This window comes from Protomyctophum parallelum, assembly GCF_964188405.1.
Source record: "Protomyctophum parallelum genome assembly, chromosome: 4".
Taxonomy (NCBI): Eukaryota; Metazoa; Chordata; class Actinopteri; order Myctophiformes; family Myctophidae; genus Protomyctophum; species Protomyctophum parallelum.
Window position 1 is genome coordinate 5,041,933 of NC_139700.1, and position 27,248 is coordinate 5,069,180.

The 27,248-nt window shown below is 42.0% G+C and overlaps 2 protein-coding genes across 2 annotated transcripts; one reads left to right on the forward strand and one right to left on the reverse strand.

The window, feature by feature from the left end:
- Window positions 1-3,889: 3,889 nt before the first annotated feature.
- Window positions 3,890-11,917, reverse strand: cdk10 (cyclin dependent kinase 10). Its single transcript, XM_083763461.1, has 13 exons — window positions 11,736-11,917; window positions 10,385-10,457; window positions 10,203-10,274; window positions 9,607-9,709; window positions 8,635-8,716; window positions 8,309-8,376; window positions 7,862-7,914; window positions 7,597-7,666; window positions 6,456-6,515; window positions 5,889-6,012; window positions 5,191-5,330; window positions 4,901-4,953; window positions 3,890-4,810 (listed from the first exon to the last, which is right to left on the reverse strand). Exons 1-13 carry the CDS (start codon window positions 11,820-11,822, stop codon window positions 4,716-4,718), a joined length of 1,080 nt encoding a protein of 359 aa, XP_083619587.1. The 5' UTR covers window positions 11,823-11,917; the 3' UTR covers window positions 3,890-4,715.
- Window positions 11,918-12,382: 465 nt separating this feature from the next.
- On the forward strand, window positions 12,383-25,652 carry chmp1a (charged multivesicular body protein 1A). The gene is made up of 7 exons (XM_083763200.1): window positions 12,383-12,529; window positions 14,020-14,039; window positions 14,133-14,210; window positions 18,613-18,759; window positions 19,724-19,852; window positions 23,492-23,688; window positions 23,839-25,652. Exons 1-7 carry the CDS (start codon window positions 12,523-12,525, stop codon window positions 23,858-23,860), a joined length of 600 nt encoding a protein of 199 aa, XP_083619326.1. The 5' UTR covers window positions 12,383-12,522; the 3' UTR covers window positions 23,861-25,652.
- Window positions 25,653-27,248: the final 1,596 nt, after the last annotated feature.

A 27,248-nucleotide genomic window follows, 5' to 3' on the forward strand; every position in this document is an offset into this window, starting at 1 on the left:
TCGGATCCCTCTCCTTTTACCTTGCAGAGGTCACGTTAGAGAATTTATAAGCCTATGCTGGGGGTAATATAGGGAGATCAGTAAAACATGGACATGCTTGTTTGATATTATGGTTACTAGGTTATAACGATAACAATACACTTTATTTGTGGCTATCAAAACAAAAACAAGGTCAATAAGTGTTTTCACAGAAAACGGCAAGACCGATTAAACCGTTAGCTACATACAATAAAAGAGATTAGATAGATAGGCCTCTGTTGAACCCACGGGAGACATCCGGTCACCAGGGGCGGCGGCACAATCGTTTTAGAGAAGTACTGTAAGTAAGCCATGCCAAGCCATGAGGCCCATTATAGCCTAGGGCAGGAGCCTATCTCCTGTTTCTTTTTGCTGTGGATTCTAACATTACACCTAGCTACATGTTTAGGCATTTGTTACACAATTCAGTTCTGACATTTATTTCAGACTAGTATGTGAAGTCTGCCTGCATGTGCATTTTGGATAAAACAGTTTTTCTCTTCTCAGTTAGTCTTGCCGTCATGACATGAGTGGTGCAACTCCCCTCTCCCCCCATAGTATGTCGCAGGGACTTTCCCCAATCCAACCCTTGCTGCATGCTGAGTGCCAAGCAGTATTGGGTCCCATTTCTAGAATCTTTGGTATCGGACCCGGGCCGGGAATCGAACCCCGACCGCCCAGACTTAGGGAGGTTCAAGGCCAACCTTAAGTGTGCCCGGATCTCCGCTTTGTTCTAAAGGCCACTGAGCTGGTGAGATGCAGCAGGGTAAAACAACACACACAAAACCACAGAGCGGTGTGCTACGAGCTTGTAGGTCTGCTATTTTTGAAAAATCAAAGAACGACTGACATAGAAACATAGCTTTTTCAGAAAACTGTCAGGATGTACCGTAGAAGACATTTTTAGAATCTGTGTTTGACCATGAGCCTGATTTGAGTGTTTGGGGAGCTGGAGGCATGAGGTGTACAACCTAGCACTTGGTAAGAAAACCTCAAACAAATGTTGACGTTTTGATAATTACTGTAACTTTGATTATATATAGGGATATAAAACACAAGCAACCAGTATACAAACAAGACACCCCTATGCCTATGGCCTGCAATATGCATAACTGCACACAGTCAGTTTCATTACATTATCATGCACTATGACTATGCTAAGACAAGATTATAAACCAGTTAGATATTCATTTAAACCATAACCAGTGTTAGCTAATGAAATTCAAACATCAAACGATCATTTTCATGACCATTTTGCCAAACCAGCTAACTCAACCTGCTTGCTTAGCCATCCTTTTTTTCCCTTCAGAAATCAGTGCTATTGAACCCCCTTTATGTATGTGTGTTGGTTAAAGAAACATTTAACCAATGAAAAGCATTAAAAAGGGCTACGATAAAAACCTAACTCCACTTGAGCTGGATGTTTTTTAATTTCCTGAAAAATGAACATTTTGGAGTTAGGTGGTTTCTTCCAAACAGCAGAGTTATACGTATTGTATGTGTTTCAAACACTCATAAAATCTATGTCAGGACGGGAACCCCTTTTGGTGTTTTAAGCATTATTGTGCACATTTACAAGCTCATAGTGCTGCACCGAGTGCCGCGTTAAGAGCTTGTAGATCTTCTATTTTTGAAAAATCGTGAAAATGTGGCACAGATCTTTTTTATTTATTTTTTTATAATTTTTATCCCACGATTTTGTAACCCATTTTTCACCCCTGTGTCAATTATCTAATGTGATCCTGGGCTCTACACACCCTCCGCCAACCTGGGGAGAGCAACGGACTTGAACTCATGCTTCCTTCATGCCTGAGTGTCCAAGTTGCTCCTTTACACCTGACAGGGGGGAGTTTCCCTGGTTGGACGTAGCGCATGGAAGGAACACGTTATTCCAACCAGTTCCATTCCTCCCCATCAGGCGCCCCGGCTGGCCAGGGGGAGGCAGTTTAGAGACCAGGATTACTGCATGTTTTTGTGAGGGTACCTACCCTAGGGGACACGGGGAGAACATGCAAACTCCACACAGAAAGGCCCTTTCGCCAACCCCGCCTTCGGGTATGGGCACTGATGACGCGGAGGAGGAAACACGCCGCCAGCACCCACAGCGCCCCGAGCGGGAATCAAACCCAGGACCTTCTAGCTGTGAGGCGACAGCACTACCAACTGTGCCACCGTGCCCCTGTGGCACAGATCTTTGAATATATATATATATATCCAGTATAGAAATGTGTGTTCACTGATCATTTATCTTTAAGAAATGTCTTATAGCCTTAATATGCCTATGTTACTGTAGATAGACTAAAATTGTATGCTGTCTTAGAACTGAGTATATTAGTGTTTGCATATTTGAAGTGTATCATTTTAGGAGACAGTCTGTATAGAGGTACCAATTATGAGAGATCTAATTGTGCCGTGACTCATGTCTCCTGGCCTGGGTGCCAACAGCCAAGGCTGGGTCACACTGACTGAACCCATACCAAAGCATTACTACTGGCTTACCAGAATCCTCCATGACCTCCACCTCCCAGAGTCAATGGCACCATGATTGCTGATAGTACAGCTAAACTTAAATGGCACCATGATTGCTGTCTGATAGTACAGCTAAAAACACAACAAGTGATATGTTCAGGGTCCCTGCTTTTGATCCATTGAATACTTCATTAGACAGAAATGTAAACAGCATGAGGTAATGCCTAGCCAGCTGTATCTACTGTTTCTGTAGCGTGAGGCAGCTTGCTGTACAAGTACATATACCCTGGAGTCTGGACATGACGCTATACTGTATGTCACAGGGACTTACCCCAATCTAACTCTTGATGCTGAGTGACAAGCAGGGAGGCACCGAGTCCCAGCAAAAAGAATAGGATTTTGGCAGTGAATGGGAAATAATGTGTTTACCTCCCCTTGAAAGATGGATTTTCTGAATAATTACTGTATCCACAATATAGCTATAGCATCTCTCCTCTCCTTTTTATATGGAAAACGGGTCATTAAACATACTGTAATCCTTTAATTGTTTTCGAGTCGACAATTTCACCCAGACAATTTAGTCGTTATGCCAATCCCTGATTTGGATTCAAACCCACGAGAACGAGGCAGAAAATATGGCCTGATGATGGGGTGTTAAAGATAAAGTGTTGTACTGTATGATAGTGCTTGTGTATTGGTAGTGTGGCATTGTTTCATGCTGAGCATAAGCCCTGATGAAGTGGTCGATAAGTCTGTAGCTGGTCGAAACGGCTGGTTTCTGCAGGTGAATGAGGTCAACCTTTTCATATCAAGGTCCCCCTAATTCATTCTACAAATGCCTTCTAAATCGGTGGTTTTCACACTTTCAAGATTTTTTCAAAAATGTTCAAAAATATCAATATTAATATCAAAGTGACGAAGTGATGCTCTGTGAGCCTGCCCTGTACATATCTGATATTTTTGAATAGCCAACGTAAACATCTAAAATGATTGTAATGGGTTAATCCAGTTGCACGTCCATGCCCTTTTACTCCATGTTTCCTGTTGGTTTCCACTGTGTTATCTAACAAAGCAGACCGCAATTATCTTCATGAAACCATTTCATGAAGATTATAAAGTCGTATCTATTCTTGTCTTGAGTCCTTGACATTTCTGTAGCTGGTAAAAAAATAAAACATCAGACCCATCTGAAGTGAGTGGTGCTGTACTGTACTTGTGTGTACTGTACTGTACTGTACTAGCCCTCCTCCCTGGCCTGTGTGTCTGTGTGTTAGGCTGTGCAACAGTGACACTTGGTGGTGAACAAACGCTATTTTCGTGCTCGGACACAAGGACAGCACCACTCAACAAGGGATTACAGTACACGTCAAATTTAAAGACACTTAAAGGTACTTTCAACAGCTAACTTATGAAAAACAAATGTTTATTACAAGAAATCTTGTGAACAGAGAAAACACATCAATTTAAAAAGTCAACTTAACAACCATTTTCCTTTGAAAGTTTTCAATGAACTTTACATCACTTTACCTGTACAACTCATTTGCAGCCAGGTAACACAGAAATGTCCAAATTATAGGAACACTATGAAAGGAGTTCTACATAATGGTTGAGTCACGTTCAGAAGTAACAGTGGCAAGACAAAAGACAAGCAAGTTGTTGATTCAGTCCACGTTAGCCCAGTCACTTTGCTGTACTCCTTAGTATAAAAAACTATTTGACTCATCCCTGCGAAACATAAAGCGTAGAGACTAATGCTTGTACTTCAGAAAAGCTGTCAGGAAACTGCACTGTGTTTGCCCTTACCATTTCCTTATTTACAGTAATATACAGGCCTTATGGCAGCAATGAGCCAACTAATACATTGCAGAAGCAGTGTATTACTGTGGAACCAACAGCAGTACTATTTGTTACTCATACAAATACAAGCTAAATAATAAATGTGGCCCCTTTAGTTGTTGTAGGGGTATTGGCCAAGTACATTTGCACATACATGGAATTTGTCCTCGGCCGGTCCACGCTGTATTGAGCAGCTGAATCGTGCCTAAAACACAAAGACCAGTCTACCAGACCTAGAAGCATGCAGAGCTGTGCCACGGTCCACCGGGTGGCATAGACCTTTGCTTGGCTCTATCTGTATATAAACTAAATTGAAACATACTTTATTTGCTCAAATGATCAAAACAAAAATCGTCAGTTCAGTCATGTGTGATTTGACATCACTGTCACAATCACACTTTGCCTCGTTTTGCCTGTCCTTCGACTGGTGGTGCAGCCCTTTTGTTGCGATGGTGAGGAAAGGTTGGCATAAGTTCAGCTTTGCAGGCTGGAAAGAGCATAGAACACAGGCTGACTACCAACACTGACTACCAACACACACTGACAGTAAACAACTCTCTTTGTTTGATGTACTTACGTAAAGGTTTCTCCTTGAAATAGGAACTCTCTAAGCAATCTTTGGCAGTAGCCCTGAATTTAAAAAACAAGAAAAAGACATGAGGTCATTTATTGAAATGATAGCATGTTTGTACAATATGCTCCTGCAGCCTAGTTATCGCGCGTGTGTGTGTGTGTGTGTGTGTGTGTAGAGTTCAACTCTGTTTCACTCCAAAGGACGTGTGTGTGTGTGTGTGTGTGTGTGTGTGTGTAAAGTTCAACTCTGTTTCACTCCAAAGGACGTGTGTGTGTGTGTGTGTGTGTGTGTACCTGCGCTGTGGATGGTACATGAAGAGCAGGTTGAGTAGTCTGTGGCCAGCTTCAGACAGCCAGGTGAATTTGTTCTTCAGGTTGTTGTATGGCTGCTTCCTCAGACTGTACTGGCCAACAAGAGGGAGTCGAGAGAAACCCTGCATGCACACATACAGTGTTGCGCGCGCACAGCCCCGCGCACACACACACACACACACACACACACACACACACACACACACACACACACACACACACACACACACACACACACACACACACACACACACACACACACACACACACACACACACCTTTTGTCTAGTATTTTTAAAGCAAATATCCGACTCAGTACCTTCTGAATTTTAATTAAAACATAACATAGTCAGACAAAAATGGAAAAAGAACCACCGCTCATCCGCTGAAAAAACTTAAGAGAGGTGCTGCAGCCACAAAGGGAACATGAGAAAAAAATTAAGGGAAGCTCCGCACACTCAGATCTGCGCACAATCAATGTATTTATTTAGCAAGCTTTCGGTCTACTGACCTTCTTCAGGCATCATACATAACATAAGTCAATTGCATGAAATGCATCTACCATCATACAACTGTAACTATCAAAGCTCAGGGATGCTAGGTTATTTACTGATTTGTTTAATGATTTATGTCATCATAATTCATTACACATAATACGTATTCAGAGGCTGAATGCTTACAGGCCAGATGCTCTCGTTGGGTGTGCCCAGCAGCTGAACGATCATGTCTACCTGCTGGATCTCAGAGTTGCCGGGCAGCAGGGGCTTGTGTGCCAGCAGCTCAGCCAGGATACAACCTACGGCCCTGCAGACAAACATCTCAAATCAGCTGACAGATAACCTTGGTGTCTTTCGAAAACAAAATTGAGAGGGGAAAAAAACACCCTAAGATTAGGCCTTCACAGAGTTAGAGATGTTTATTTGAAATGCCTTTGTTGTGGGAAAGGCCGTCGGGCTCGGGAGTCGAGTACACCATCCGGCTGGTTTGGCAGCCTAGGTGCCCAGACGGTTGAGCTAACCGCCCCGGCCTCTATGGACCTTTTAACGTTTGTTTATAGCACTTATGATAAATCTTTGCCAGCCAAGTCTATGGACTTTAATGTTTATTTAGGGCACTAAATGACGATGTAAGGCGTCATATAGCCAATATAAATACATCTTGAGACTGATCCCGTTTTATACCAAACTGCTACCCCTTAATTCACACAAGTGGTTTTTTTTTAATCGTGTTAGACCGTGGAGTCTCACCACATATCCAGTGCTGATGTCTGTGTCTTGGTCCCTAGGAGGAGCTCTGGTGCTCTATACCTGGTGAGAAAGAGACAGACAGATAAAGCTTAAATTATACTTCGCTGTACGACTCACAAGAAATAAACTGACGTTTTTCAGTTGAAAATCTGTTCTCGCCCGGTAACAGGGTCTAATAACAGCGTGGCTTCCATGTGGATCTCCAACTTCATTACGTCAATAATGTGACATCTGCCATCTCCATATTTGGGGAGGTTTTGAGCCTGATTCGAGTGCCATTGCCATAAAATTCCAAGTTTCAAACAGATAAAGTTAAATATTAAAGAAATATAAAACATGTGGATTTACTTCCTTAGCCTACTGACAGTGTGCACCTACAATTTGGCACTGATTGGTCCCCAGGCTCTCACACTGTCACAAACCCTCTCATATAGATAACTCGGGCCCGTTGGAGTCATGCCGTAAACAGGGACACACAGATGTACAGATCGACAAAAGTAGACATAATGTGAAGATCACTTGAGAAACAACCAGGCTGTCAGTATCATGGGCGGGAAGACATTCGATTGGATAGTGAGCCAAAAGTAGACAGATGCCCCCTTTTTGAAACTAAGACCTCACCACTCGCCCTACACACTTCCACTTGCTTTGAGCATAGATATATGAACAATAGAGACGGCACTGGAGACGAGGGGAATCCCGGTGCCGTCTATTATTTATATATCTATGCTCAAACCAAGTGGAAGTGTGTAGGGCGAGTGGCGAGGGCTTAGTTTAAAAAAGGGCCTATAATGTGTCAGTATTGTAATGCGGGAAGCCATTTGATTGGATAGTGAGCCAGTCAGCCAAACAAACAGAGAAAGTCATTAAGACAATGAGAGAGACAGGCAGTCAAACAACATGCATTCAAATGATGAGCGACAGTCAGACTGAGACGCAGAGACAATCAGAGTCAGCGGGAGAACAGCTGATGAGCATGGATTAATTAGAGGGATTACTAGGATACATACATACAGTACCAGGGCAATCTTAATACGGTTCAGCTATGACGCACGCACGCACGCACGCACACACGCACACACGCACACACACACACACACACACACACACACACACACACACACACGTGTCACTCACTCACCACAATGTGACCACTCTGGGGGTCATAGGCTGCATGGGTATGCCGTTCATACGGGCCAAGCCAAAATCAGCTGTAAAGAGAGAAAAGTGAGAAACCTTTTTAGTCAAGTCAAGTTTATTTAAATTGCCCTTCCTCACTGTTACAGCGTCAAAGGGCTTTACATACTATTTAATTTAACACAGGAGCAAAACAACACCCCTGTCCTCAATTGGGCAAGGACCGCTGGTTAAGAGATGGTGGTAGTTTTATTATGGTATAAACTCACCGATCTTTACACAGCCCTTGTCTGTCATCAGCAGATTAGACACCTTCAGGTCCCTGGTAACAAGACACACAGTACAGAGATTACAATCATCATAGTGTCGACCACATAATCACACATTGTCCCTGGTTTGATTCCACTAGGCGACCTGTTGTTGCATGTCCACCTATTTCTGCTGTTCGTTTCCTTTCTCTCGATTGAAGCATCTGGAAAAGTCATCCTGCAGTTGGATTATTTCCATGAAGTAGTTGGATAAATACATGAAGAACTGACTTAGAAAAAACATAATTACGGATTTACGGGCAGCTGATAATGTCAGTTTTGCCAATATATCAGCCACAGACGATTTGTCACGATTTTTAACTAGAGTCAGAATACTGTATACCAGTAAACTGCAATTAATCGTCATGTAAACTTTCATAATTGGTGACAGGCAGCTGGCAGCCCTACCTGTGTAGAATGAAGTTATGATGGAGATACTCTATGCCCCACAGCAACTGAAGGACAATACATTTCACCTGGAAATATCAAAGTCAATTGAGCATTAGTTCATAGAGGACATCTAATGAAAGAAACATACATATTACACTTTAATGCAACGTGTAACTGTGGAACTGAAGTTACCGAACACAAAGACCAAAACTAAAAGTGGTCTTAAGACCAAGGACACCCTCAATTTCAAACACCAGCTTTTAAATAGAAATAATTCTTGAAAGACAGAACTGGCCAAAAGAGTTTTTGTCATTTCTAGACATAGATTTTCCACTCTGACCTACCTGAGCCTCAGAGAATGGAGTCTGCATGTTCTCCAGTAAACTGGCCAAGTCTTGTTCACAGTAGCTCATTACCAGAAACAGGCTGGATAAGACAGAGATATAAACAAGTCAAACTCAATATTTATTTTATTTTAAATCTCAAGTTAACATTGTTGCATTTGATGGCAATGGCAATTTGTGCAAGCTAAAAACAGCACAACAAAACCCTAACAACATCATCAATCTGCCAGTAATCCCCATAATAAGAAAAATATACAAATTCCCTAAAATACAAATCCCTAAATATTCCCTAAAATAAACGAGACGAAAACCTCACATCTGCTGCCTATTCCACATCATTATGTAAATAATAAAATTATGACTCCTACAACAAACTCCTACTATACATATGGGACATATGAGGCAAATGTTCATTATTAGATTATTATTATTCAAATAATTGTATCATAAATCATTCTAAAAGTACCCCATTCTGATCAGTGGTTTTCAACCTGTGGTAGTGTAACCCCACCGTTGGTGGTACGAGAGGCACCCTCTGGTGGTACGCAGAGGAATCTCTACTAGGTGTGTGTGGACAACATTAGGATCAGCCTCAAGCAATTCCACATAGACAGCACAAGCTGGGAAGACCTTGCTTGAAATAGAAGCACATGGAGGAAAAGTCTCTATGAGGGAGCCATATTCCATGAACGCAATCTCCGCCGGGCTGCCACAGTCAAGAGGCAGCAACGAAAGGAGAGAGCAGCAACCACCATCAGAGAGAGAGGCCGTTCCACATCCCACCCCCAGCACCTCACACCCATGCCCACACTGCACAAAAATGTGTGGTTCCAGAATTGGCCCACAACAAGGACCCCCCAGGAGGACCATCATACTCGACACCGAGTGATCGCAGATGATGATGATGGTGTGTGTGTGTGTGTGTGTGTGTGTGTGTGTGAGTGAGTGAGTGGTTGTGTGAGTGTGTGTTACCTCTCTAGCTGGCTTCCTATGACTACCTCCTTCAGCTCCACTATATTGGGATGTCTCAGCCTCAGGAGCAGTGTGATCTCCCGGAGACTGCTGATGGGGATACCTGCGAGAGAACGGAAATACCTCACATAAACAATAGGTTGATTTAGACAATAGCACATGCATACGGGAATGACACACACACACACACACACACACACACACACACACACACACACACACACACACACACACACACACACACACACACACACACCTCCATTGTTTTTGGGAGCACCACCAGTAAACAGTTGTATCTTTGTCTATTTGTCTATTTTGAGTATGTGCACAAGAGAGAAAAGCCATCCCATATCGTACATGGTCAACTCATCTCCCTCCCTTCATACCTCATTGTCTACACTACAGCAACAGGACAAGAAAATACAAAATTAAGGAGAGAATGAAACAGTCAAACCAATCTGGACAGTTAGAAGTGCATGCTCATGCCAACTTGCCAAGGTTGTAGGCCTACCGCTATGCACCTTTCTTGGCACATGGAGAACATGAGGGAGGGTTATTCTGTTAGGAGGGTTTACACTTTACAGCAATGGTCTTACCATCTTTCTCTTTGTCCATGCGGACTTTCTTCAGTGCTACAATCTCATCTGACTTGGTGTCCCGGGCTCGGTCTGTGGAAAAGGGAGGAACACGTGTGTTATCTAAAAAACAGTTCCAAATCAGGTACTGTACGTCCTGCAGAGAAGTTGATGTTGGATGCTAATTTGAGTAAGTAACTTACACACAATGCCATAGGTTCCTTCGCCTATACGGTTCAGTTTCTCAAACTCTTTGACACTCCTGCAGTTCCCAAACTGAAAAGGGAGAGGAAAAGGAATTCTTAATGTGTTTGCATTCTGCTGCGTTTTTGGACCTGAATATCGGAGCGAATTTCGGGTCCGACGTTTTCCCGGAAAACTCATCAGTCTGCAAGGACCACAGCAGTGTGCAAACACCAGGCTTAAGCCTTTAGCGATTGACAAAAAAGGCAACAATTTTTTTTAGGTGCATTCAGCCAGGTTGGTCAGTGATGTCATTAAATGAAGCCATGATTGAAGTTGGTAAATGTCCATTACACTATATAAAATGAAATAAATACTTTAATAGAGGGCTAGTTCATAACAGAACCATTTAAAAACACAGCACATTGTAGTGACTACAGCATGTTTTGCTTGACACACTCTTGAGTTTTAGGAATCATTAATGGAGGGCAAATGGTCTGCTGTAAATGTAAATGTTATTATGTTATACACTGAAAGATAATTCATGTGTGATTCGAAATGGGTTTTGAAATGTAAAACAGGTATGTGGATGGACCCAACGCGCCTCAGTGGTTCTCAAAGTTTTCAATGTCAAGGACCCACAAATTAGTTATTTGTCCGTGGACCAGGACCGCCATCTGAAAATATTGTGTGCAAGGAGACCCCATACAAGAATCATATTGTAAAATGTTTCAATTTTTAAATGTACTATATTTTTAGCAGATCTACACGCTAAATTTGTATTTTTTTTATGCAGCTTAAAAGGGCATCATCAAGATGTGATTCACCATGTTAATGATTTTTTTCAGAACTCCAGTTCTAGGGGACACAGACAGCTCTAAGGTATATTAATGACATAGTAAAAGGTTGGAAATGAGTGGTATTCCCCTTTAAGCTTATTCACTTTAGCTAGGGATTCTATTTTTGGGGTAGAACTGGGCATTATTGGAGACAGCTAGGAACTATTTTTGGGGAGAACTGACCAAAGAACCCGTTTTACATTTAGTTAGCTTATAACCCATTTCCAATCACTTAGGCAAGTGGTTAAGTCAGAGAGTTAAGTGCTCATTGCTCAGTTCTCCTCAAATAGTGGGTGGTTCCTTGCTGGCTGCGGTATAGCCCTCCAAGCAGAACCCAATGGTACTGAAGTTTCTGACATTTTGTTCGACCCAGTCACTCATCAAAATTTCAGAAAAGCTTTACGTAGGGTCCCGAGAGGGGCTAGCTGCGGTACTGACGGAACAGTTACTGTTGATACTGTTGATTGTCAAACAGGAGTTTTCTCACGGATAACGATGGCAGTAAATGAAGCTATTACTATCCATTCCTTACCCTATCCTTTTGCGGGACAGCAAATGTTCTGTTGTTCTTTATGGATTTCAGCCTTATAGGCTCCGGTTCGTCATCGCCAGCCTCCATTCTGAGATTTCCTACACTAAATCTGCGCAAAAAAAGACATGATTTAGGATTTATGTTCAAGAAAGACAGACTGTGGGCGCCGCCATCGAGCTCAGCTTGAGCTGCTAAAAGGACAACTGTACGCTTTCCCGGAGTTCGAGTAGACAGTAGAGTAGAGCCAAGCCAACATTGGAGGCTGTACTCAGGCCTGAATATTTTTCTAATAACAGGACTGTCCTCGGGAGTCGGGACGGGTAGAAATAAATAACACATAATAATAATAATAATAATAATAATAATAATAATAGGAATTATGATGATGAATCAAATCAGTAGGCTTTTGATTGATTAAGTATTTATTAACTGTTTGCACTAGAATTACAGTAGCCTACATGGTTTATTTACAAAAAATGCAATCGTACAGCAGTCTACCAAATATGCGCTGTGTTCAGGCATGGTTGGTCAACGCACAGTGCAGCAGCCAGCCAGCCACTATGTTTGTTTACTTTTCGTTGGGGTGGGCTGCCTCGTTGTGGTGTTGGGCTCCTCCACGGCTCCACCCCAAACCACGTGACCGCCGCGGAACCAGGAAGTGTAGAGTCGTTTACACTTTACACTTAGAGTAGTTTACAGGAATCAAAATAACAGATCAATAACTGCCTGGTTTGCTGTCGAAGTGAATTAATACTGTGATCGCTCGAAATTTAGAAACGCCCTCGACATGGACGGTATGTATGGTCTTCCGCCGAAGAGTCAACCTTCTATTGCTGTTCGCCTTTGTTTTTCGAGCTAGCGTGACAGCTAGTTAGCGAACGTTCAGCTGGATAGCTAGTACATTATCTTACTGTCTTTGGGACAGATTTAGTAGATACTCGTTGATTTTGCCTAACTAATGTGGCTCTGTGTTGTGTTATACTTCTCTCCGATTGCCTTGTCATTTCATGTTACTTGTTTTTGCTAACCTGTTTGGCATGTTTTTAATATCGGCATAATGCAGACCAGTGATTGTCATCAACTTCATAATTATAGGACCCCTATACTAGGCATTAGGCCTCTGGGACCCTAATCTTTTCATATTATGTTCAGTTAACTCTGAGAGTGACCTATAGCCTATGGGTATTTTTGGTTCCATGTGTACACTCTTTTGACCCATAAAGGCCCTGCATCCCACATTGAGAGGCAGTTGTGTAGACAATAGACATTAATGATCCATCCATCTTCAACCGCTTATTCGTAGTCGGGTCGCGGGGGCAACAGCTCCACTAGAGAGCTCCAGACTTCCCTCTCGAGCAACATTAGTGACTTCCTCCTGGGGGATTCCGAGACGTTCCAAGGCCAGTGAGTCGATGTATTTCCTCCAAATGTGCCTTGGTCTGCCCCGGGGTCTCCTCCCATGTGGCATGAGGACCTCCCCAGGGAGGTGTCCGAGAGGCATCCTAACCAGATGCCCGAACCACCTCAGCTGACTCCTTTCCAGGCGAAGGAGCAGCGGTTCTACTCCGAGTCTCTCTCGTGTAGCCTGAGCTAACGTGTTAGGTTTCTGGTCTAGAGGGGCGGGTCGCGGCTGAGATTTGCGCACGCCCTGATTGGATCTCATCGATCTGTCCGTCACCCCCGGCCCCTCCACTCCCCCCTAGTGCAGCGCTACGTCACATAATTTGGAGCAACGCCCACCCGGAAGGGTTGACTCCCAATTTTAGACCAGAGCGGCCAATGCGTTCCTCCAGGCTTTCAATTTTTGCACCAACAAAAATGAAAGCCTGGTACCGAGGCTACTCTCGTGTGACTGAACTTCTCACCCTATCTCTAAGGGAGATGCCAGCCACCCGTCGAAGAAAACTCATTTTGGCCGCTTGTATTCGCGACCTTATTCTTTCGGTCATGACCCACACTTCATGACCATAGGTGAGAGTAGGAACGAAGATTGCTCGGTAGACAGGGAGATTTGCCTCCTGGCTCAACTCTCTTTTCGTCACAACAGTGCGGTACAGCGACTGCAATACCGCCCCTGCCGCTCCGATTCTCTGGCTGATCTCCTCCGTCCTAACCTCACTCTCGGGGTCTCTCGGGGTCTTGTTCACGAGTGAGGGGACATTAATGATATGTAGGCTAAATGTTTAGCATAGGGACATCAAATACAATAGAGGGAACAGAATGAATGAAGTTAACAACAATTCTTGATTCATAATTCAAATTCAATTTCTCTCCCTCTCCACAGAAACACTCTTCCAGTTGAAGGTACGTTTCTGAGGGAAAAGTTTGGTTGATCTAAGTTGGATATAAACCATCTTTTTTTTCTTCTTTTTTTTAAATTGATTTTGTGTGTCTCAGTTTACAGCTAAGCAGCTGGAGAAGCTTGCCAAGAAGGCAGAGAAGGATTCAGAAAAAGAACAGGCCAAAGTCAAGAAGGTGAGTAAAACTCCATTATTGTGTGATGTAGTGCAATTAATTGAGCTGTAACAGAAGGGTGTTCTGTGGTTGATTCTTGGTACTGTAGTTAGGAATCAGGATGTTCTCACCATGTTAAACTAAGTGTATTTTTCTGGACCAACTGAATGAACATGCATCGCAAACGGTTACATCCAAAGCCCATAAACTCTTTCTACAAAAGTGTTCTTTGTCTTAGGTACTGTGTGTATACTAGTTAGGTACTGTGTGTGTGTGTGTGTGTGTGTGTGTGTGTGTGTGTGTGTGTGTGTGTGTGTGTGTGTGTGTGTGTGTGTGTGTGTGTGTGTGTGTGTGTGCGTGCGCATGTGCATGCATGAGTGCTTGCGTGCATGCGTGTGCGCATCTTTACTTTTCTTCTTTTTCTTTTCTTTTTTTTTTATGTCTACAGAGGCATTTGGGTGTGGCTGTTGGCATATTTTTACCATTGAGTCATTCATCTATTCTTTAGGTTTAGGACTTTACTTATTTTGAATAGGTAATAAATAGACAGTTCAAATGTTATACCCAAAGACAGATATGACAATTTGTTCTTAAAAGATCTCCAGGTCTAAAGTATGTTCTGCTAGAACCCATGTGTCAAGGTTGACAAGTGGCAGGCATTAGCCAGCAGATGGCAGTCAAAGTTTATTATTGAGCTGCTGTTTACTTTATGAATTATGATGCTAGTTGCTGCTGTTTACTTTATGATACCTTGCTTTCTTGACATTAGGTCTAGAAAGCTAATCCTTTTCATTAGGAACTATGATGATTGAAAATGAATGTGCTAAAGTGACATTGTGTTTCCAGCTGATTAGTTTATCTGTACATAATAGAAATAGAAAGTTGAATGACTTCACTTATGTAGCAAAGGGGTGATAAAGTAGCACATCCCTTCTCGTTTCACTGGGTAGATAGATATGTCCCTGTTGAATAATGTTTGATTTCACTAACTATATTTAACCCATTTTGACCTGAGATCAGATTCTAAAAATGTCTTCCTGACAGTTTTCTGAAAATAAATAGCAGACCTACAAGCTCGCTATGAGCTTGTAGATCTGCTATTTTTCAATAGCTAAAGCATAACATAATGCTAATACTAAAATGGGTTAAATGCATTTTAATGGAAGGGTGGAAGTTGTATCATCTGTTTAGATTCTAGAGTAGACTGTAATATTATTTTGCACTTTTCATAACAAATAAGATAAAGAGCCAGGTTAAGAATTCAGACATTAAGCATACATGAATTAAAAAGGTTTACAAAAGATTGCACCAGAACTTCTCAGCAGTTAGGGATTTTCATGTGGTCTGTTACATTCCCTTAGTAGGTCTAGGGGTATTAATAAGGGATGCAACACGGCTGGCACGAGAATTGTGATTTATTCCACGTTTTTGTGATAAAAGGTATATACATAATAAACAATAAAGAATACAACTGGAAATGCAAAACAAAAGACAGGCTATATGGGGCAACTCAAATAAACCCTCAGAATTATCTAGCCCTACTCTAAAGGATCACACAATACTCTGACCTAACTCTAACCAATAAATGAAATGAAAAGGGTTACACAAATTCAATCTATCTAAGCTGTCTACACTAACTACTGCCCTAACAAAGATTTACAAAAAGTACGCACCCATACGCCGTTATATATATTATATTATATACTATATATATCTCTATATATATATATAACTATAACATCAGTTGTATCTTAAGCTCAGAAATCACGGATCACTATATATTATATTATATACTATATATCTCGTATATATATATATATATATAACTATAATATCAGTGATAGCTTTAACTCACACAGATCACACAGAACACAGTATATGGCTCAGGGGACTCCACACAGGTTTAGCCCCTGGCCTATATGCTTTAAACACTGGTTTTAACCTCAAGCTTTAAGCTCCTACACGGACAGAGTACTGCACAGTATGAAAGACTGAGAGACAATGCCAACGAGTGCATGTCACAGGTGCTGTTAAGTAGGGCTCCCAGGTTGGTCCTCTGAGAGCGGATTGGTTCCTGGTGACGAGGGGGTGGGTAGACAGAAGGGAGGTTGATGGTTCGTCTCCGCCTCCACGCCCCACAGCAGACCTGTGACTTGAAAGGACTAATCAGTACTCTATTCATAATGTACCCTACTCTTACTCGTTGTATCCTAAATAATATATATATATATATACATATAACCACGTTATCATATACCATACACATATATATATATATATATACTTGAACACTATAATATATATACACATATATATATACATAACCACGTTATCATATACCATATACATATATATATAAACATAATCCCCGATTATGTAACATGCTCAAAAACACTCAACACAGAAATTCAGGATGTTGTTATACCAATAGAATAGTTTTGCTCATCACTTTGTGGCAGCTCAAATTGTAAATAAAATGTGCATTTAAAAAGATCCTTTACAAATATGAAGCTCTTCAGGCAACATGTTCAACATTTTTGGGAAATGAGAAATAATAATCAAACATAACAATAATTTCAGTAAATATAAAATAACTAACTTTTCTGGATCAGGGACCATCTTGTTTGTTTTTTTTTTATATATTTTTTATCCCACGATTTTGTAACCCATTTCTCACCCCTGTGTCAATCATCTAATGTGATCCTGGGCTCTACACACCCTCCGCCAACCTGGGGAGAGCAACGGACTTAACTCATGCTTCCTTCATGCTTGAGTGTCACTTGGAAATCTTGAACGTTCGCAGTCCAATCAGCTGACCACTTAACACAGCAGCCGAATCGGAGCAATCAGAGTTTATTGTACTGATTAATCGATTGCGTTCTAGCTTGGATAAATGGAATCAACATAGTATACGTTAAAGTGGTATCACTATGAAACTTTTTTCATGTTTTAAAGATAATGTCTAAGCCATCAGGCACCCTGCAGTGAGTGCTTTTAGGCCTGCTGCTAGCAATGTCAACCAACACATCTTGAAGCTACCAACTGATTGCCCTGGGATTTGGTGTGCATCTTCATGCTCTATCTATGGCATTGGATCTAATTCTGACGCCCCTATGATCTTTCCACTGGTGTCACTCGTAGGCCAAAATCTCCACTTGCACACTGGCTCAGAATCTGATTGGAGGATTTTCCATGAGTATTCATACTCACTGCAGCCCTAACATTTTTAGTTACCCCATGACCTTTTCTCTATAGCTATTCTCAGTGTGTCAAATTTTACTGCAAAACCTCTCATAATTTAACATGCACACTACACAATTCTTACACAGTGTTTTCTGCTTTGAGGCGCAACCATAGACTGTAAAAAATATGGACAAAGCGTTCCCCGGGTCTAACATGGACGTAAAATGAAGCCTGGAATTCCTTGCACTGTAAATCGCCATATTTCTAGATCCGTTTTGGCCCAGCTGGCCATTGGCTGGCCCAGACAACGAGGTGGGACTTCCCGCCATACTGAGGGGGGGGTGGCTCCCGTTCATAGACTGTAACGGTAGCCACGCCCCTCAGAACTTACGCGTAATTTTTTTAATAAATGGGACCATAATTTTCCAAAAAGAATAATATGACATGAGAAATGAGACTTTAAACTAGTGACTGGAAGCAGAAAGTATTCATGACCATGTTTATTAAGGTAATACAGTCTAGGTGAAGTTGGGCCCAAATACATGGGCCTCTTATGGAGCTATGGGTTTTTTTTTGGGCCCAATGACAGCGCCACAACAGGCCATTATATGAACTTTCAGGAAGTCCCGATTTCCTTAGTGGCTTCACGAAATATCTGTCTGACTGCCCCCCTGGGCGCAACCTAGGTTTAGAATTATAGTACTTTATTATTTTATTCCACTAAAGCTATTGGGGGTCCAAGGATGGCAGATCTGGGTCGGTTCAAACCCCTTTTGGTTGGTTTGTGTGTCAACAATGGCCTCAAGATGGAGCTGGTAGGGCTTTCAGTCTCTTGTCTTGTTAGTTGTTAGAATTGATAAAAAAAGGAGGAGGCCACACAGCTCGCAGCCATGATGCAATATTGATTTATTTAAAATACAGAAACAATATTTTGACAATATAATCAAAACCATGAGGACTATCCTGTCAACGTTTGTTTCAGCCATAAACATTTACTCCCCCCCTCACCACACACACACACACACACACACACACACACACACACACACACACACAGGATCAGAACTTCCCCTCATCATCATATATAATCGAACATGTTGTTCGTGTGCTTGTTGGTAAAGCGAGCAGTCCTAACTTAACATCATGGTTTCCCCATACATATATAGAATACAAACACATACACGGTTTGCTCTCACGCTACTTATTCAATAAGGTCACTGTATGTTTGTCCCATTACCAGGCTCTCCAACAGAAGAATGTGGAGGTTGCCAGAGTTTATGCAGAGAACGCCATCCGGAAGAAAAACGAGGGCCTTAATTGGCTGCGCATGGCGTCTCGTGTTGACGCAGTGGCATCTAAAGTTCAGACTGCCGTCACCATGAAGGGGGTAAGTTACTATTTTTAGATGGTTATTGTGCCGCTGTCCTGCACATCTGCTATGCTCATTTATATTTCATAGGGCCTATGCCATACCAACAATGGCATATAGAGAATCAGCTAGATCATTTTGATCATGACCTATTTCCAAATAATCCAATCACATAATCCCTTCCATTCCCTCTGAATTATATTTTCTCTTTTTTGTTACATCCCAGTCTTGTGGTCTAGGGGGGAAAGGGACAGAATATCCAGTAAATGAACTGGCAAAGATAACTGATGTGAATCTGTGTTTATTTACATTGTGACCCTCACAATGTACTGGAGCTTGACTGGAGCTACACAAAATGTGGAAAGCCAAACAAACAAACAAAGGGAAAAAAAACTGGTACAGCAAGCAAAAAAGGGACAACAAATGCATCAAAAAAAAGTTACTCTAAGTGGGTGAAGTATAAAGCCCCCCCCAAAGAAATGTCCACACTACGGCCTAACCTGACTTCGCCAGATTGCGGCAGTATTGAGTTCACCAGTTCCCTCCTCCTGCCTGCATCTGGGATCTCTCGAGCAGAAACGATGAACCCGGAAGCAGTGGGACAAACATTTGATACCTCCATAATCATTTCGATTGTAGTCTTGTTAGGTTGTGTGTACATTTGCGCGGTGGCAGCGCTTCAATATGTCATAAATTGATCCCGCCTCTAGCGGCCTCATACAGCCACATATCACTCCGGACCGGAGTACATCATCTCTGCCTGAGAGTTCCCAGACTCCCCCTACTGGCAGAATGCAAATGTTGTCCAGCAGGTGGAGTGGTTTCACCAGGCTTAAGACAGGCCAACAGAATGTATGCTCTTGCACTTTTATAGAATGTTGTTGGGAATGCAAGGCATATACACTTATGAATCCAAACTGTTATCTAGTATCTGAATGGAATATTCATTCTGTGCTGCACTAATCTATTGCTCCCCCTCCAGGTCACTAAGAACATGACACAAGTGACAAAGGCCCTAGACAAGGCCCTGGGCTCCATGGACCTGCAGAAAGTCTCTATGGTTATGGATAAATTTGAAACACAGGTTCAGAACCTTGATGTCCACACTTCGGTGAGTGGGAACTGTCCCCTTCAGTGTGATTGTGTTTTTGTCTGTACATAATGAGTATGTGTTATCATTTAGCACCATTCTGGGCTACAAAATAGACATTGAATGAATACAAATTATGTGCAAGGAAGAAGGAATATGCTGTAATATTATGTCACAACATTTTATATGACCTTTGGGGTGGTCAACTGGCAACTTTTGTGAGGACCTGCTGTTTAATTTTCCCTACTCCCTAATTGAGGTTTTTACATTGCTGTTCCTGTCCATAGAACAAACAAATCGATTTAAAGGCTTGATCATTTGTGTCGATGATTAGATGTAGTTATTTTTCTTCTTATAGACTAGTAAGCCACTAACAAAGCTCCACTTTCAGCGCTGTTGTTTCTGTCTTCACGAGGTGAAATCCAATTTCAGCTTTATATTTAGATTTGTATCCCCACTGGCCACAGGGCTCCGAGGTTGGCTGTGTCTGTTAACCTAGATCTCAAACTACTGGCTCGATTTTCTGTGCACCTTCCATGAACCCCAGATGATGTTTTGGGCCAAAATATATATCACCTCATCTCAACGAATGGGCAGATTGCCACGAAAATGTGTGAGGTTGGCTGTCTCGGTCTGTCAGTCTGTTAACCACCTAGATCTCAAAAATTGCTGGCTCGATTTTGAACTTTCTGTGCACCTTCCATGAACCCCAGATGATGTTTTGGGCCAGAATATATATCACCTCATCTCAACGAATGGGCAGATTGCCACGAAAGTTGGGATTCTTGCATATTTAATTTGCTGCGGTTTGCCTTCAGACTGTCATCCACAGAAATTGGGAACGCAGCAGGGGGGACCTTTATCAATGTGTTCCATAGCCTACACAGTGAAATCTATGGTGTTAAAATTATACTCATAACGTGCATGTGTTGTGCCGTCGGGGACTGGACCTCTCTCTCCCTCTCTCTCTCTCTCCCTCTCTCTCTCCCTCTCTACACACGCAGCCACGCACTGTTCTTTTGGGCAAGGAGGCACAGCGCTGAGCGCACTGAGAACAGACAGCAGCGCAAAATGTTTACAAGTTTATCAAGCTGAAAGTGCCCAGTCTCCAAACAGTGACAGCACTCCATGTTTACGCACAGACAGACAGACAGAATATTCTGTAGCCTCATTCGACCATGTCTATCCAGCGATTGGAAGCGAAGCGAAACCCCCGTTTTTGGTTGGAGTAGAATGCGGTTCTTTGATGCGCATTAGGTTTCGAATGATGCTTCACACCTGCCAAACGAAGTGCACTTTCTGACAATGTGCAGCAGGTTTCGTTTTAATCGCAGCAAAGCTCTCTGGTGTGAATGTCACCTTAGTGCGCTCAACAAGGCAGGCACTCCATGGCTTTCCATCTAGGCGTCCAACCGTCCATCAACCAAGCATTCCACTTGCACACAAATTATCTCAACATCTATCTAGAAAATCGTGTTCCTTCCTTGAATAGCAGATCTCCGCCAGGCCTGGTTGCATACCCAGAGCTGTGTCAGCCGTGGGGTGCTGCATTCAGGACACGAGGAAGCTGTGGGGGAAATAGAGTTTAGCAGTTTAGGAAGTGCTCTGTATAGAGGCCCCTCAACATGCGATTCCAATTTAGGTATAATTGGATGTTGTGTCAGCGTGCATTATATATGCCATTTTTTGTGAGAAATTGAACAAGTTTTACTGGCAAAAGGTATAGACTATATAGAGTTATGCAAACCATGTTTAACCAATTTGACGGAATATTCCGTCATTTACAATTCTCAGTCAATTAATTTTACCAACTGACTCGGTTGCTAATCAACACCTTCGTTACCCCCAGCACCAGGAGACGTGCGTGCGCTTTCCATAGGGTCCCATTAAAAGTAGGATCTTCTTTGGCTGTTCTCTCTGAAACTATGACCACTGTCCGTGGTGATCATCATCCATCCGATGTTCGGATCTGATTTGTGATTTGTCATCGCATCGCTCCTGACATATTAATTACAATGGAGGTCTGTGAGCGAGGAACCCGGATGTGAAAGCCCAGTAGCAGTTAACTTGTTAATGATCAATGTCACATGATTCACAAGATCATTTGTGCATAATTTGAGGGGTGTCTCTGGAACAAAAACAAATATTTTAGCATTTGTAGAGCCCCCTAATGTGTATGTGAAATGGCTCTGTGTAGTTTAAAGGCCCCTCAATGTGTTATTCAAATTTGGGCCAGATCGGATGTTGCATACATTATTTGTGGTCCCTCTCGCCAACTTTAGAAGCCTATCGTAGCTAATTGTACAGGGCCGAAAACATTATCCCCGCCCCCGGCCGTTCCAGCCTGGCAGAGATAATTAATCTATGGCAAATTGGCATGAAACTTGTTTTTTTGTGGCTTTCGCCACGGCCCAGGCCGGTCAGCGCTTTCATGCTCCCTGGAACATTAACATGAATACTATTAATATATCCTCTAGCGCCACTCTCAGTCCAACATATCACCATCTATTCTATATTGGAGAAGTTGTACCCAACACATGGCAAGAAACCCAAAGCCACAACAGCTACGTCGCTATTGCAACACCCACAACACCATTTTACACACTACACCCACACACACTCACACGGCAGTGATGTCACACACTTACCTTCGCAGTGTTGCAACGCTATCTCCTCCTATCGCGCCGAACGGCAAAACTCGACACCACCCGCCAAACACTGGCACTGGCCCTGCCACCCATAGTGCCACCCATAGTGCCACCCATAGTGCGCGGCAAGGTAACTCTGGGATGAGCGGCCGCTTTGCGGCCGCGAAATTCTAGTGATTCAACATATCTCATACGTGGAATAAGTGGAAGATTCAGGGATGAACCAGGGATTCGGGGACGAACCAGGGATGAACCAGGGATTCAGGGATGAACCAGGGATTCAGGGACGAACCAGGGATTCAGGGATGAACCAGGGATTCAGGGATGAACCCTACTCAATTTGGTGACTGAGTGCAGTGGTAGCCAACATGGTGCTTGTGAGCACCTTGCAAGCAGCCAATGAGGCACCCCCTGCGCTGTTCTAAAAATAGCATGTCACGCACATGGTCTAAAAATAGCATGGCACTGTTGGAGTGCGTTCTTAAAATAGCCTAAATGGTGTGTCAGATATGGATTGGAAATGACCCTTTGTGTCTAATTTTATATACAGTTTGTGTATGTGTGTTTTTATCTGCACTGTGTTTAAATGTTATTGCATAAAAATGTTAACTGATTAATGCTGAGATAAATAGAGAAATCGTTAAACTACGATGTTTAAAATCTAAATATGTTTCCCTATGATAACTTGATAAAACTTTAATGATTGTGAGGAATCAATAATTTGTGAACATATTACTAATACCTATTAGGCTATACTCTATGCTATATATTAGCTTGATAGGGTATATACTATTAAATGCATATTATAGTAACAATTTATTTTTTAAATGTAAATCGACAAAATGTATATTATCTAGGCAAAGTTACATCGAATACAAAGTGCCCCTCGGATCACTACTGGAAAGGTTGGTGACTCTAGCGAAGGAACTCTAGCTCTGGCCTGTCGGAGACCACAGTTCTACTATTTCATGGTCTACTCTTCTCTCTGTCTCTCTCTCTCTCTCCACACCAGGTGATGGAGGATTCCATGAGCTCGGCCACCACGCTGACCACGCCTCAGGACCAAGTGGATGATCTGATACACCAGATAGCAGAGGAGGGTGGTCTGGAGGTGATGGACCAGCTCAGCCAACTGCCTGCAGGAGCCAGCTCGCTGGGCGGTGGGGAGTCCTCGCGGCAGCAGGAAAAGGAGGATCAGCTGTCTCGAAGGTTGGGAGCCATATTTGTATAATATATGTATGGTGCATTTAGTGTGTATGTCTCTCTCTCTCTCTCTCTCTCTCTTCAATTGTATAAGAAATAGAACAAGTTTCATGAAGTCTTGTTTTTCAATGATACACATTATTTATTGTCATGCAGGTTGGCCGCTTTACGGAACTGAAGACCGGTTGAAGGGGGTGTGGCAAGCTTGCAACAGATGTTTTGAGACAGACAAATTTGTAAAGACACTGACAGGCGCTGTGTGTGTGTGTGTGTGTGTGTTTCTATTGAACTGTTCCTACCTTGAGGAGTTAATGAACCTATTGATTACCATCCCCTGGGCTATAAATACACACTCTTCATACGCATACGCTACACCTGAGAAGACTTTACCATCTCTTTACCATCCTGTCTGTTCTCTCTCTACTTTTGTTTTACTTTCACGTGTTTTTTTCTTTGGGTTCTCTCTCATTCACCTTCCCCTCACGTATTTGCTGTATCTTAGTTTCCTTCCTCTTTCTACCTCTTTTTTTCATTGCGCTCTCCTAGCTCTCTTTCTCTCTCTCTCACACACACACACACACACATACACACTCTGAAAATCTTCTCATGGTTTCTCTGTCTCAAGCTCTAGTTACACATCTGGATGTGTTCTTTCCTTTTGTAAAAAAAAAAAAAAAAAAAACATTTTACATAATGTACAATGGCAAAAGAGTTTTAATAAGTATAAATATTGATATAAGGGAGTCTGTCTGTTGTAGGGTGGGTTGAAGATGTATGGGTTTTATTTTATGTTTGTCGGACTCTTTCAACCCGCTGTCGGACATGATTGTGACGTATGAATATGATTGAGGTGGTTCCATAACGGCGCGTGGGAATTCCATGAAGCCCATGCTACTGTCACAGCAAGACAGAAACCATATTATGCAGTAGATGGGGAAAGGGATATGTATGCTAATATGATTACGTGTATCTCGGGAGCTAAAGCATGATGGCATGTTGATAACACTAACGGGAATCGGTAATGAGAGAGAGGGATGCAAGCCTGTTTTTCTTTATTTCAACAACAATCCTTGATAGTTTCCCGATTTCAACTTTCAAGTGTTTTCTTTTCGTTCTGATCTCGTTTTTTTTTTTGGTGCAGCTCTATTCATTATATCCCATGCCTGTGTTCTTAATTTTTGCTTTGAGCATTGTACGCCTTATTTGCAATGCATGTGCTTGCATAGGTGCTTCCTTCTCAGTGCCTGAAATCATGTGAAATGACACTAGTGTAGAGAATGAACAGAAAGTTTGGAACCTGCACTTTGCCATTTCTGTATTAACCCACTTGCAATCCTGTCGTCCATTTATCCAAGGCTCGCTCCACATCAGACTGCTCATTTGTGTGAGTGCTGAATAGTTCAGTGGTTCTCTGAACGGTATCTGGGGGAAAAAATCTGGTTGCCATTACAAGGTATAAGGCCACCTCTGATCAAGATATCTGTTCAGAAGTAGTTAAAAACAAATCTGGTTGCCATTACATTAGTGGATAATATTATACGGTATTATGTTCTCTAAAGGGGTGAAGTTGCCCATAAGGTGCTGATCTGTTATTAGTTTTGGGTGTCTGTCTTGTGGTGATTACAGTAAGTGAAGGCCTACCAGTGACCACATCCCTGCCTTTAAATGTGTTGGTTTCTCTGAAACCTGTGATCATCTCCAACCCCACACCCAGTCAAAATGTATTCTGGGTATCTGACTGTTGATTCAACATAGATGTTTATAATTGAGTTTTTTTTGTATTTGGCATTTGATTTAGTTGAGGCAGGTCTGTGCCTATATGATCAACTTCACCCTTAAAACCTTTCTTTCATTTTAACATGGAGGGGTTATTTATACTCAAAGGTTGAACAGACTTGGCAGTACTTTTTGTTTTGTATATTTATCTTGTGAAAATAAATCTACCCTCTGATGCAGAGGCTGTAATTTGACTTCAAGTATTTGTTTTTATTTATCATTTCTATATATACTGTAGTAACTGTACATGTATTCTTTAATATGTGTGGGTTTTGCTGTGTGTTGACTATCGATGTCCTTATGTGTTCATTGTTTAAAGCAACAGTAGAAGCAGAAGCACAGTCAATCGTGTCGGGTTTCTATGCCACTCACAATAGCAAGGCAATGGAAGCATAACATGGCAGCAAAAAGCAAGAAGTGTTTTACCGGTATGCAACTTCTTCCTTTTATGCATACATTTAGCTGTTTCTACATCTGTTACTCTTGGTCATTGTAATAGGGAAGCTCCAAAAAGTCAACCAATGAGTGAATACAAACAGTTGGTTCTAAATAAGCATCTCGTCATTATAATGATCATGGATGACTCGTAACGCTTACTGTCAATGTTACCAAGATCGAGACTTCTTATGTGAGATATTTATTTTGTTTACATTAAAGGGCAAATACAGGCAACTCTATTCAGTATTTAAAAAAAAAAATCATGACAAGAAACCAATATTGTTTTAATTCCAGACTGTTGACACAGTTGAGTTAATACAATATCTTTGCCTTCTACAAATGTTCCTGTAATTTGTCACTGGGGTGACAAAGCAGGAGTGTGATGTGAATGTTTTCCCTCTTCATCCTCTCCCTATTTCTTCTATCTTTTTTGTATTTGCATGTGAAAGGTTGCCAGTTAAATGAACATACCACAGTCAGTCAAATAGACACTAGACACCTATGGGGTTCAGCAAAGAAATACCAGGCAGGGCACTTGCCTGCCTCACAAACAACCCCATATGGCAGGACTGAATGCCCCTTCAAGTTGCCTTGGTGTGCATTGTGCACATACGTAAGTGTTTCCACCTCCTCTCTCAGAACTGAGCCATGGCGACAGAATGTAGGCCACACAAAACAAAAACACAATGCATGATAAACTACTCGACCAACCTTTGTATTTACACTGAAGAATAGAGATACCGGATAAGCCTGGGTGCTTTGGCACTACAACAATACCAAGTGACTCAACTTCACTGACCTTACACTGGTGAAGAAAACATACATACATGATCAGTAGACTATAATATTGATAGTGTATCCGGATATGCTGACAGAATGTTCCCTTGAGGTTATATCAGAGATCTGTATCAAATTTCACTGTTGTTGTATTTGACAAATAAGCAACAACCTACTTGGCAACTGGCAAGTAACTGGAAGTGGATACTGTGACTACATGTGTTTCCTCGCAACCATTCAGAAAGGTTAATAGCCAACGTGGGCTGAAGGTCAGGTGTGACAAACGGTTTGTAATACTGATAGGCCTGCTGAAACCGACACTGGAACAATTCATGTTTAAGATTCACATATGGCTTAGTGGGTTTGTAAAAATATGTTACAGTAATCAAATAGACTACTTTTCCTAAATGCATTTAGTGCCTTGTTAATAGAAACACAGCTATATTTTGTTGTTGTTTTTTCAACCCTCTCCCCCAATCAGAAGATACAGGCTGTAGCCTGTAGCCTAAAATAAAAAATAAATTAGGAAACTTAAACAGTTTACAGTCTCAACTCTCAACCCCCATTTTATGCCC